Source organism: Rissa tridactyla, chromosome Z (assembly GCF_028500815.1).
Source record: "Rissa tridactyla isolate bRisTri1 chromosome Z, bRisTri1.patW.cur.20221130, whole genome shotgun sequence".
Lineage (NCBI taxonomy): Eukaryota > Metazoa > Chordata > Aves > Charadriiformes > Laridae > Rissa > Rissa tridactyla.
In genome coordinates, this window is record NC_071497.1 from 58,834,262 (window position 1) to 58,848,345 (window position 14,084).

Here is a 14,084-nt window from a genome sequence, read left to right on the forward strand (position 1 = left end):
CCTTCTGAAAAATTCCCTGAGGTACACTGACTCTTAAAAAGCAAAAGGGTTCGACCTTCTGGTTTAATGCATTATTCAAAGATGTCTTTTCAAGGTATGGCATTTTTTCCTGTCTCCATTTGGGTGCTACAAGAATTTGCATGTTGTCATCTGACACAAAATACCATCACTGGACGGTCAGGCAAGGTATTTGACTGACCTGGAAAAGGGATACAAGGACATAGGGCTGTTTTGTGCTGAATTCAGCACTCCAGCTGAATGTTACAGGAAAATCAGGTGCAACTGGAAAAACAGGGCTTTTAGCAGTTAGGTTCTTTCCAGAGCTTGCCTGTTTGGCTCACAAGAGCTGGAGGAACTGCAAGAACTTAACACTTTTGCAGTGGAAGGCAGCAATCATATGGAATGTTTGCAGCAGTCAAGGAGGAAACTCTCTCCAGGGAGAGACAAGACCTGTCAGGCTTTCAGTGGTGTTTACAACGGCAGAAACATGGAAAGATCTCTATCATCACTGCTATACACACTAAGGACTAACATAGATTGCCCAAGATTCGGCTTTCAAAGTTAAAATTCATTTCATCAGGCTGCTGGACCCTAAGCTACAGCCAAAGGCCTGTTTGCAACAGGACACTGGCTGACCTGTCTCACACTTTGGGAAAAGGAAAGCAGCTTAGCAGATCTCATAACTCTGTCTACCCCCACTTCTTAAATCAAACACAGCAAATTGGTACTGAGCATTATGAGGTGTTGAATAGCACTCTGTATAGCACTCTGTAGGGTGTATACATATAAAAATATGGCTTGCTGCTGGTCTTTGGATAGGTTTATTTCAAAATGCATATTAAATAAGTCACGGTTATATAAATATGCTTGCCTTAAATGTATCATAAGTCCACACCACCCTTGCTTGCATATTCTTCTTTCACGAAAAGCTACACATATTGACATGTGCTTGTCTTTGCATCGAGGATACACAAACATGGACAAACACAATGTGAAAATGAGATTTTTGGTCCCTCTGCTTCTCATATCCAAGTCATCAAGTGTACTTGACTTCTGGGGAATGAAGAATACAGAACAGGGCAAAGGCACATCTGTTTTCTATAGTGAAGGCTGAAATTACAACCCAATTGAGTAAAACCTTAAGGCATCTATAATACGCATTTTAGAAGATGCTTCATGTAAGACAAATGGAGGCTTCGAGCATTTTCCTTATGGGTGACAACATAGTATTGAAGGCCTGTGCCAAACCAGATGATGGAGTCAGCCCTTTGGTGACACCTAACTGAGCCCCTTCTGCAAAGGTAGAATAATGCCACTTCCAACAGCCTTAAATGGTGTGTTGGCCATAGGCAAGCAAGATGTGACTAAGAAATGTTGAAGAAAGGAGGAATGTAACAAATTTAGTTTTAAAACAAATACATACTAGAAACAATACACACAAAAACAAATGGGATAGTAAAAATCCCAGTTAAAATGCACTATAATTCTGCAAAATCGCTGCTACCAGCTCACCTTAACAGGGTCCTATACAATAGGTGACACAGATTTTTTGTGTTAACTGATAGAACCCTATTTGAACTGAACTGAAATGTCATTTCATAACCTTCCAATGGGCATATATTACATCTGAAAATTGCAACACACCTTCCCTTTCAGATACAGGAGCAAAAGGGGTGACAAGTTATTTAACAGCTTTCATATTTTGTTGTTTCTTTTTTTTTCTTTCTTCTGCAGTTGTAAAAATCATGAAACAAAAATGGAGTATTTATTTTTTCCAGGTAAACTTAGGGAAAATAAAATATATTCAAGATTGAATGCCCAACTGATTGCATGATGACACTTTGAAATGAAGGCTTTGTGTATCATTTTGAGTGTGGTCAGCTTACCGTACGTTCAGATTTGGTTGCCAGATACTGGTACAAAACATAAAGAGAAAGAAGCTGTGTTGAAAATTCATCAAAACTTTCTTGCAGCATGATCTCTGTTACTACTGACATAGCATCTACGGAGGAAAACAATACCTAATCAGCAAGTACAAACATACACAGCTCCCTTTCGCACCCACTCATGTTCACTGATACTTTATTGCTGTAGTATGTTTTGAAGTAGTTAGGGAGAAAATTAAAGATTTTTTATGGTTAGTAGTATAGAATTAGTCTTACGTACTTGGGTTATTCAAAAACACTATGAGAAGGAAGAATGGGTTGAATAGCATGAGACCACAGCAAAGGAGCTTTCCAAAGTTACCTTAGCTCTACACTCTTCAATTGGCTCTTCTTTGCTCAGCTCTTCATTCACTAATGTTTTTTAAAAAATCTCTAAAGACGCTAAAAATGACTTCTTTGTTCTTGTGCTTAGATTACAAGCAAAAGAAGACTGGCTTAAATTCATTGCCCTTAAGGTGACAGGAGAGTACAATGGAGCAGAAATATTGTCACAGATCACCCACAGCCCTCACTGTATTCAGCAAATAGTGCTCTGGAGAAGCTCCACAGGGAGTTCCAGTGACACTCCCTGTCAGGAAGGACAGTCTGTTAAACAAAAGACCTTGAGCCTGTCACAGAAAAGAAATACGGATGGAGTAAGGGTGAATTCACAGACAGGGGGCTCTCAAAATAAAATAAATATATGTATTAATTTTCCATTTAGCCAAACCTGCATGATAAAAGCTAGACAACTCCTGCAATTCTATTATCCCTTTCAGTTATTTGTTTTACAAGATGCTTATACAAAGAAAAGCTTGCTGCAACCTACAGTACCAGAAAAGCTGCAGTGAAATGAAAATCTTAAATATTTGTCATCAAATATGAGAGGATTATTCATCTCAACACTTAAACAGTCAATAGTGAAAGACAGGTACCTCAACATGGTAATTCAGCACAACTGGCTCTCTCCAGCGACAAAGTCTAGACAGTTTAGATACGTAGCTTTTTGAATAGCTAAATACAGGTAAGATGAACTCTACCAACATGCATTTTGATTCTTAATTGTCACTAACAACTCCTATGATGTTGTTAGCACATAAATCAGACTTGTAAAAACTGGAGGTTGGTTTACATTTGGAAGGGGATTAATCACAGTAGAAACCGTGAATTGTACGTGTTTCAAAATTATATAATTAATAAAAACCTAACAGAAGTTAGACATAAACATGCAGAAAAGTAGTCTAAAGGAAGGAGAAGGTGTGCTTTTTAAGGTGACTTCAGAGAAAGAATGGCTAAAAGTTTTTAATTCAAAGAAAGGCTCTGAAGATCTAACAGCATACAACTCAGGATGCAGAATTAGTACATATTTTCTTACCTTCATATTTCTTCTGCTTTATAAAACAATCCAACAAAATATTGAATGTAAAATTATCTGGGAAAATTCCATACTGAACCTGAAGAGAAGAAGGTAAAAAAAAAAAAAGTGTGAAATTCTGCTGTTCAAATCTTCCCAAGCACAGTGCTGCAGGTATCAGAAAGATCACAACCATGGCATTGCACACAGCTGCAATGAGACGGTCAAGCAACCCAAGATTAGCACAGGTCCTGGGATGTAGGACTTCTAACTTTTGATGTTCTGGATTTGTTTTATCTGAGCCTTTGGGACCAGGAGGGGCATTGCCTATCAGGTTTTTATGCCTCTTCTGGGTGTAGCAAGTTTTGGACACCAACACTGTTTAAAAAAAAAGAAAAGCTTCCTGGGAAAGAAGCAGAAATAAAAGCTGTAAAGATCTTTAGTTAAAATTCAAGTGCAACATTAATTTTTGCTTTGACAAAGGAACATCTGAACTTAAAATCACAGTCTACAGGACACGTTTGCAATAGAAATTACAGGTAAGCCCCACTTGTCTCAAAAAGCTGATCAAACACATTCATGGCTTTTTCTTGTAAAAACTCACCTTGTTTTTCAATGTGTATAAAGCTTTGTCTTGTGCACCATGTTTTAAGCACTGTCTGATCCAGCTGTGGATGGTCCAGTCTCTCAAGTACCAGCAATTTGGACTATGCCGAAACCTAAAGGATGATAAGCAGTCCAAGTGACAATATGACTCTTTGTTATCACAGAAACAAATTCTGTAATGAACAAACTACGAGTTTCAGAATCCTGCCTTTCATGATCTCAAGTATAAATCTGTCTGTGTTTAACTTTGTACACAATCTAAGAGCTCCAGCTAGCCTGTTCAACTAAGAGAAACAAAACTTTGATACACTTCAACAGTGTATACAGAGGGGGAATGTGACCTTTTCACAAATGCATATTTTAAACTTCTCAATTTCCAGAAAGCCTCCTGCTTTTCCCCTGAAAAGATGAACACCATAAAATAACAGCTTGATATACAAATGAACGACAACTGAGATTGCTCTAAACACTCTAGTACTTTTTAACCTTGTCCTTCTGATGATATAACACTGTATTGTTGATGGTCTCGTCAAAGAGCAATACTGCTCCATGACTGATGACATCAGCAAGTATCAGAATTACATCAAAATACAGCTGGGTCTGAAAGTTTGTAATCTGGTGTCTTCCACCCTAACTCATGCCTCACTTCAACCACTTAAGAATTCATTGTGCCTCAGCACAGGCCATCCCTGGGCTGTTGCATGCTTCATTTGCGTTTAGAAATACTTCATCAATGAGGCATGCCTCATGCACGGGGAAACTCTGCCAGAGAGCCCTCCCCTGCCCCCCTGCACTGGCTGCCTTGTTCCCCACGGATGTTTCTTTAACTTGTTCTGAGACACCTCATGCTACGGCTTCAGCAGTCTGCCCAGGCAACATACTCCAATGCAATTCAATTTGTAAAATTGAATACTTTAAAGTTCAGCCTCTTGTATTTCATCCTTATTCAGACATATACACTTTGCTCTCTATTTGGAGAAGTGGTGACAAAAAGCATATGGAGCTTTACCTTTGGCAAAGACTCAAAAACCAATTAAGAGTCCAGTGGTAGGAGCTGCTGCCTCGGTCCTGGGCTGAATTTCACACCCAGTGTGAAAAGATGCACGTAACTTTTCTCGATTCAAATTGTATGCATGAAAAATGGGCTCAGTCCCCAACACAGAAGCGACTGCCACTTCCTGTCGAAAACGCTGACGACTGAGCTGGGCTCATGGACAGATGCTTGCAGCCTCAAGCCAAGCTGCAGCACCATTTAGAGGCAGGGTTGGCTCTTCCATCTGAGTGAGCATGCTTTCCAGAACATTTATCAGATTAATGTGCCCACCAACTCTCTTTCCCCCTCAGTGAATCTCTGTGTATAGCATCGCACGGCTGAGGGCTACACAGATGACCAAGCCTGCAAAAGTCCTGCAGCCTAGAGAACCTTCAGAATGCAGAAGACATCCATGACAACAGCAGAGCTAAACAACTACACAAAGTCTAAATACACAGTTTTGTAAGTGGCACATAGAATCTCCCCATTAAGTTAGAATTTAACAGAAAAAGAAAAGCATTCTTTGAATATTAAATTATAAACATCCATTTTGTTGCTCTAATTGCTTTCCATTTTCTTCCCTCTAGAGTTCAAATATTGGTAACAGAAAGAACATACATTTGCTTTCATTAAAGTCCTGTTTCAATAATGCTTACAGGAAGCATCAATTACAGGCATTTGGATTTAATCTTATTTTGATGAAACAATTATCTAATTCCTACAGACTGTTTCACCAGCCATTTAAGATGGGTCAGAGTGCAACATCAGCACCCAGCAATAAAGCTGCCAGCGTCTTTTGAAGTTTCTCCATTAAATGGTTAAAATTGTTTCACAAGTGGAAAACAACAGACTTTTCTTAAAAAACGTGACACTGATGCTCTCAAAGACTTAGACCTTTCTTTTGATACAATGTTTGGCATCCTTCCTAATAATCAGTTACACAGAAGGGAAGCAAACTTTTTTTTTTTTTTTTTAAAAAAAGAACAAAGGTTTTAATGGGTTTGAATATTCACCTTTTTGCAGAGTTGTATTTATTCTCTTAAGTACATACACCACAGTGAGAGAGAGCACTCCGATACTTCACCTTGGGAATGCTATGGACTACTGTAATGGTGAAATGCTTCTAGGTTTCAAAGTCAAATAGCACTTGGACAGTAAAAGGCCTAACAGGGATGTGATGTGGTCTAGAAACAGGATGAAACTGATCCTCAATCAACACAAGTTTCTGGAATCGATACGAACAAAATTCACAGGCATGTTATAAAAACTCCTTTAAAAAAATCTTGGCATGAGCTTTGTACAGCTGGGACTGATTTGAGTAACTGAGCATGGACAATGACAGGATCTATCAGATAAAATTACTGTATGTTACTATTAAGATCTTTACACTAGGACCAGGTCTCCACTATGCTAGGTACTATGCAAATAAAAAGCAAATAGTTTCTCAGCCAAGGAATTTTCTAGTTAATTCTAATAATTAATTACAAAACAGTTGCCTGGGAATGGGACTGGTGCCAAAATTGTTCTGTCTCCATGTCAACAAGCATGCAATCCATATGCATGTACACAATCCCCCAACTCTATGCACTTATATTAATCCATGGTGTGGAGGAAGGAGAACTGGAAGGGAAAGGGAAATAGGTACACTACGCTGCAATGTTTAATTGTTTCTGATCTATACATACTACGATGAACGATGACCTCTGTCTCTATTCTACTAGATGAGAAGAGAAGCCAACAGAGTACCTGTTTTTACAACTAACGTAGACAAACTAACCAAATGTTGTGGCAGACATTTTTATTTGAAGGGGAACCGGGGAAAAGAGGAGATTGCTGGTCATTTTGACAAGCATTAATATCTTCCTCCTTCTCTTTCTCTAAGAAACACAAAACAGGATATAATTAAGCAAGGCAATATGTTCAGGGACAGATGAAAAGACAGAAGGAAGTTAAAACTACAGAAAGCAGAGGATTCAGAGTGAATTAAATTAAGGAAGCCTCTAGCAATTGCTGTGTGTTTAATGGAAAGACCAGGAGGTTATCTTGCAGATGTCTGCTCCTGAAACTCATTTTTCTGAGAACTAATAAAAACCTGAGAAGCACAGGATTCTTATAATGCGTTCAGAAAACACAGGGTGAAGCATCCATAACAGTATTAGGGGAGCTCCCTGTTGGTACACTTTAATGTTAATGGTTAAAGAATCAATATGGTCATCCTTCCAGCCACTGAACTGGGAACATCTGTCCCTACAGGGAACAACAGGAGGAATATCTGTAAGACAAGGACTTCCTGAAATATCAAGGTCATGGTGAATCTAACAGCACAGAGTGCAATGGTACTAGAATTCCCCTTATTTTGAAAAATTGTTCAAATGATGCAGTCCAGAAACTTCATTTTCATTAAACAATTGCTTTGTACGTGCAAAATGATTGTAACTTGGAAGAGATACAGTGAGTATACAGCCTCAGAACAAGGCAACCAGAGCATTTTTAGCCCAGCAAGTGCACACTCTCTCTTGCTCACAAACTGGCCAGCACATTGCGCTAAGAATACATTTTCAATTTACTAATTTCCTACACAACGCCTGTTGCTCATTATTTACAACAGTACTGAAGTACTTATGCTGTGTTAAAGAAAATGAACAATGAAAAAGTTTATCAAATGCTCAGAGTGCTTTACGAAGTGCTTTACTAATACAGCAAGCATGACTTACTTCTATTGGTGCCCTCCCACACTGCAGAAAAGCTGTGTTGCTTCGTTTCTGTATTAATTTATTTTAAATGGTCTTTCAAATTTGTTTGGTGCCATCAAGTGGTGATGCACTCCAGTGTGGCTTTCACATACCTTGTATTCCTAAGGGAAGTAATACAGCAACCCCTAGAGCAAAGAGAAGCACCAAGATGCTGGACTGTATTCTTTTCCCTAGAGGAGTTCATTGCTTTGGAGACACTCACAAAAGAGGAAGATGGTGAAGGAAAATTTTCTGGACTATTGAAGAGCAAGTGCTCCAGAAGTAACACACTACCAGGAACAGCTCTGCTGTATAGAGGGAAAGCCATCTCAGCAAATCGGTTCTAATTCTTTGCTAAACTGATCAGAAGCTCCCATTTTACACTCTCTGGCTTTCTTCAGGGTCCATCCAATTCCAGGTACTGCCAGAGGCTATGCTTGTGCAATACACTAATTTTTCTTTTTTTCCCCATCTGTAAAACAGGAAGAAAAGTCCCCTTCTTTTCCCCAACTTTGTCTGACCTAATGGGGAAGTATTTTGTAATGATCTACACACCCAGTACACAGAACTGTATGATCTCTTCAGCCTCCAGATTTCTTCAAAACTTTCTAAATTTCACCACCATTTTGCTTTGCTAATTTTGCCTTATCATGTATAAAACCAACTCCTTAAATAAAACCTCTTGTACTATAATGTCCTTCTCTGTTCTTATGCTTCAGAGATTCCTGTATCATCTTCTGCCACATTGCAAGGAATTGGAGAAATTAACAACCGAAGGACACTGAGCAATCTCCATTTTTTTGTTACTTCTAATAGCACATTTAGATGTGTTATTGTGCTTTCCTCAGAGTTAACACCAAAAAGGTTTCATGTGTTGCTAGTCCCCTTGCAAAATCTAGTCCAGGAAAGGAAGGAGCCTACCTAGTGGTAGTGACTATAACTAATTTCTTCCATCTGTACTTCAGATCTCTCTTACTTCTTTTAGAACTAGAGAGAAATATGGGTTTGCATGTTCATTTGCTTAAATCAGGAGGGGAGAGTGCCAGATTTCTTTTCATCCACTTAAAATTCTAAAAAGTCCTGAAGTAAAATGTATGGAGACTTACAATGAATATATATCACGAGAAATGGCTGTGTGAGCCAGGAAGAAGCTCTCTCAATGGAATGAATCCAAAGCTACTCCACATTTTACACAAGTCATAGAGGGCTGTGAAGCTCCTTGGCAATGCCATGGTTTTTTTCTTCCCAGGCACATTTTTTAAGCTACGCTGCATAATGATCAAATGGATTCCAGGCAGGCTTAGCTTGGAAACTGGAAGGCTAAGGAAACGTCACCCAAAACTCTCCCTTTGTTTGTCATTTTAAGCCACAGGCCTTGGGAAAAATGGTCTGCATTTTAAATGGACCCAGAGGCATTGCTCATGTGTCAGTGTCAAAGGCAACAGCCCTGAAAAAAATCTTTGTTGACTGAAATTTCCTTTTAATGAACAAAACTATTTTTCCATCTCTTCTTTTCCTGCATTTTAGCCTACACTTTTTTTGTATGCATCCTTTTAAAAATTTCACCTATAAACATACCGGTCCTATAGGAAATGCATTAACTGCCTACGCTCAAGCAAAAACAGGGAACACTTTACTTTTATGTTGAAATAAAATCTCAACTAGCTTACGTAGTATAAGAAATCAGTTGTCAAAACCAGTAACTGGGACAGGTTTAAAAAATTAGATGAGTCTACTATAACAGAGGATAGTCTAACGCCGAGGCAGAATTGTGCTCTTACAGAAGAAGAGAAACAATTTGCAGACTCTCTGAAGAAAGCCCATATTCAGCCCTTATTCTGTTTTAATTTTTATTGACTTTCCCTGATCTTTGATTTTAAGCTAATTTAGCTCTTGATTGCTTTGACTATAAAATTAATTCTTATAAATTAGGTTTGCTCCACCTCCACATGAATGCATGTTTCTTGCACAGCATCTTTTGTTCAGGAGTTGCACACAGCTCTAACACCACTGATGAATGTGGCCTCAAAACAGGCTTAAATGGTCAGGTTTTAGATATGGAGAAACTGCAGTACAGAAATACAGTCAAACATCAAGGCTGAACAGAAGATTTGAAAAATACTTTTAGTATTGGGTCTTGCTTTCCAGTTGTATGGGGATTACTTCTGTCCACCCCAATGTTACACGTTTACTTGTTTCTTAACCGTTATGCTTGGTAAAAGAACCAGATCTAGGAGAGGAGATTTTTCGGGCAGAAGTACAAACTATGTGGTCATTCAGGAAATCTCAGGATATCACCCTGGTAACCACCTCTCCTAACATCTGAAGGGACAGAATTCACCATTCAATAGTCTCGGAGTAGCTACTGCATTGTTCAAAACCATGCTCCTGCACAGAAAGCTCAGTTTTGCAAAGTCTCTTTCTAAGCATGACTACCACATAGAGCAATCAAGCATATAGCAACTAGGATCTAGTTTATCCTTTACTGACCTACCTACTTTGACAGCCAGTTATTAGAATTGATTAACAAATGGCAAGCTGAACTTCTGACGCAATATGCATTTCTGCCCATTGTTACCAATCTCTGTATCACTAAATGTCTTCTTCCTTTTGATGGAGTTAAAGCACCTTTGTGAGTAAAACACAAGCAACAGCCTTATTATGTTAAGAAGGAAAAATAGTATCACCAAATAGTTGCAAAATCCTACACAAGTGTTATAAATTTCAAAGCAATGTATGAATGGAGAAGCAGTTTACAGCAGCACAAAATAAAACTTTGTTTATACATAAATAGACATAAGAACGACCACAAAAGAAAAAGTAACAACAACAGATCCAGAGCCTACAGCAAAGTTGGAAGGAATTTATTGGGATTCCTTGCTCGGAAAAGTACCTGAATTATTTCCCTGTCCTTCCATCCACAGGCAGTGAACAGAACAGAACCAGAGCAGAGCAGCTCTTCCAAACTTCTGCCATCAGGTTACACCAGGCAGCCTTGAACCCCTCTAGAATCATTTGCAAATCACAGAGAGGAGGAATCCTTCAGACAACTTGATCAACTTAAGTATCCCACAGCTCACCTGGAATGCCTCAAACCTTTATACTAATTAGTTCATAACCAGACTGAAAAGCAAAGCCCAGGCTCAAACAACATACTGCTGCACAGTATACTCTTTGTCCCTGGGAAAACTCTTCCAGGCTGTTAACTGTGTTGCCTAAAAAGCTCCTCTAGCCACGCAGATTCAATATACTCCAGAACTATGCACTCCCCAGCAGGACACCAATGGAAGTTCACTTCTCAAAAGAATACAAGTCAGGATTTCTTCAGTATTAGCTTGGTTGAAGGTGCTCTGTATGCCTCAACCTGACATAATAGGACATCAGTCACAGGCTTTGGCTAGCGAGAAACTAAAGGTCTTAACATTTAAAAATCCAGTATCAACATGGTTCCTTATTCTAAGCGTAATATTAAAACAAGACAGGTTAAAGGAAAGGTCACCAGCTAGTTCACTAAAGCTAAAACTGACTATTTGGGGATCCCCAGTGGGACTGGTAAAGAAAAGAACACCATGAAGGTACAAATATTGCTTCCGAGAAAAGGTGGTGATGTCTGGTTTAGTTTCATGCAGAAAATAAAATCAGGTAATTTTATCGACATTCAGAAGTTTTATTTCAAAGACAAACCATGAAACAAGCAATCCCCCCCCTTTTTTGCTTTACTCCTTTATGGCCCAGACAGAATGATGAGGTGAACAGCATGGGAGATTTACCTCACTTCTTGTTGTTTAGAGATACATCCCCAATGAAAGAAATCAAATAAACAGGTACTTTAATACAGTATTTCCATTTTTCTCCTTCTCCTAGGATAATACAGAGAATACAGAGTCTTGTTACTCAACACACTCCACTTCTCCCACTCCTTTTGGAAAAGACAGGCAAACATATGAAGAATCCATACTACTTCTACCATAAAGCTGAAATTCACTCAAAGAGCAACAGTTAACATGAAAAAAGAAAAGTCGTGTCATAACAACAACAACAATAAAAAGCTCAACTTTTACCCAAACTATTGACTGTAACCGACATACCTCCTAGAATTTCTGTTAAAAATACAGTTTACAGCTGAAATGACTGGTTTTGAATATAAATGCCATTAATAATCTAGTGATTGAATAGACAGGATCATAGGCTGAGGAAAAAACGGGAAATGATGGGGTGAGCTGTTGCTATAGTGATTCTAATAAGACACTCTCTAGTGCCTTTCCTTGTCCCCAGTGCAACCACAATAAAGTCTAATTTTAAACCAACACTTCCATTAATTATATCTTTTCCTGGTATCTTAGCATACAAAAAAAATAGACAAATTAAGAACCATACAACACACTACATTTCTTGCTTTGGGGAGATTTTTGAATGTCAGCAATTTCTAAGCGTGTCAGGCTAAAACTTGTTGTATTAAAGCTCAGCAGAGGATCAGTTCTGTTGGAATCTGCACCCATGTCTCCAAAAACTGAGTAACACAAAAGCTGCAAAAAATGGGATATGTAAGTAAAGTACTGATTTGATTGTTACCATTTTACTAGCCCACCTATGCCTGTCATTACTTCAATTAATTCTCCACCTGTCTGAAAGCTGGCACACAAATTATCAACTAGATTAATTTTTCAGAATGAAAAAGAAATGTTTGTGAAAGCCCGCATGTAATTTGTAATTGCAGAAATCACCTTTGTACCTGGTTCACACAGAGAGAGATCCCCTGCTAGAGACTGCCAGAAAATCAGTTTCCAACAGAAAGCTAGTTCCCATTAGCTATGTATTGGAATTAAGTTTAAAACCTTCTGGGTACCAAATAGTACTTACGTCATGGGCTTTCTTCAACCAAAGCTATTTCTAAGATCCTGTGATTTTAAGGAATAAATTGCTTCAAAGCTAGTTAGATGTTTAATTTTTAAAAATAAATAAACGACTTCAGATGCTTTAGAAAACCTCCCATCTCCCATCAACTACTGCAGGGATGCCACAGCGAAGCCTGCATTCCAGTAACCATTAACCAAGCTGGACAGAGACGGAGCACCAAAGCCTTTTCTAGCCAACAAGACAGCGAGTTTTATAATAGTTCATTCAGCGTCAGAGGGAACTGAAACAGAGTTAGGACCAACGTTCAGGAGTTTCTGCCTTCTAGCGCTAAGCTTAAAGTATGACAGTACACCCCTTTCACATTATATTAAAAAGGAACACTTCATGGGTATGTATAAAAACCGCTGTCAACAAAAGCCAATAATGACTTCTCATTTTATGAGTAGAAAAAAAAAACTAGCCTGTAACTTAGACATTGCTATTACAGTATTTGCAAACAGCAAGTTTTTAACCATGCCCAATACACAGTCAAAATTTAACCTGAGACAAAATTAACGTAATTTTGTCAGAGACCTAATTCACTGAGAGTGAGAGTCCACATTGTAACAATGTTGCGTTTCCATTTTTTCTACTCAAATTCTTTATGTTTCACGTAATATCTCCCAGAAATATATCCCACACTAGCTTCAAAATACTGTCTTTACACCCACTGACACAAGCCTTGACACTTTTCAGTTTGATCACAGTTGAACTTGCACAGATTACAGGTGGTGTATTCCTCCATCTTGAGTATCAAAGGCTGCAATAGAGAAGCATGTATGAGCCAAACCATTTATTCTGCAACGTTGTTCAGTTTCACACCACAGGCACCCTAAGCAAAAAGATGCTGGCAAAGGAGTGCTGCAGGAATACAAATACAGAGTGTATTTTAGAAGCTGACTTAAGCAAGGGAAGAGCCAAACCTTACTTTTGCTGCCAAACACTTCAAAAACTGGATTTGAACAGTTCAGGTTTCACCTTTTCAGATTTGCTGCCATAGTCCCGAAGTTGAAGTTAACCTAATTTTGACCTATTAACTCTGCCCTTTTCATTTTTCACTGCTGGTCTGATTTCCTTGTGCACCGCTGTCCTTCTGCACCCCATGATCAAAGGGGAGGCCAGAGCTATATGATAAGCTACCAAGGTAAACAGCTAAGGTTTTCATATTAAGAGTAACATCTGCAAGAGAGGGGACAAAGCACCTGATGCTCATCTATAGTTTCAACAACAGCTGCTGTCAAAAAGGCAACCATTTCCAAAAAGTAAACTATAGGCGCATAGCCAGGTCTTGGCTACCAGGCTGACCACCATGAATCCGTCTACATTTCTTGTCATGTCTCAATAAGCAACAGCTTATTGCTATTTTATTGATATTCTTCCAACTATGCATTTTCCTGAGAAAAACATTTTTAGCAGTGAAAAGCAAAAATGCTCCAGTCCTTCACAATACATTTTTAACTGTTCCCTAACTCAATCACAGCATTTCAGAGGCTAACATCTAGTTGGTATATCTCTTAGTGTATCTAACTTCTTGCAAG

General features: G+C 38.6%; 1 protein-coding gene across 3 annotated transcripts in view; it reads right to left on the minus strand.

Annotated features, from left to right (window-relative positions):
- Positions 1 to 14,084, minus strand: part of MRPS27 (mitochondrial ribosomal protein S27) — a 49,885-nt gene that overhangs the window by 11,471 nt on the left and 24,330 nt on the right. For all 3 annotated transcript variants that reach the window (XM_054184956.1, XM_054184957.1, XM_054184955.1), the window contains 3 exons: positions 3,884 to 3,998; positions 3,301 to 3,379; positions 1,887 to 2,002 (listed from right to left, as the gene is read on the minus strand). In XM_054184956.1, the coding sequence (XP_054040931.1) occupies positions 1,887 to 2,002; positions 3,301 to 3,379; positions 3,884 to 3,998 (310 nt within the window). The remainder of the gene's footprint in view (positions 1 to 1,886; positions 2,003 to 3,300; positions 3,380 to 3,883; positions 3,999 to 14,084) is intronic.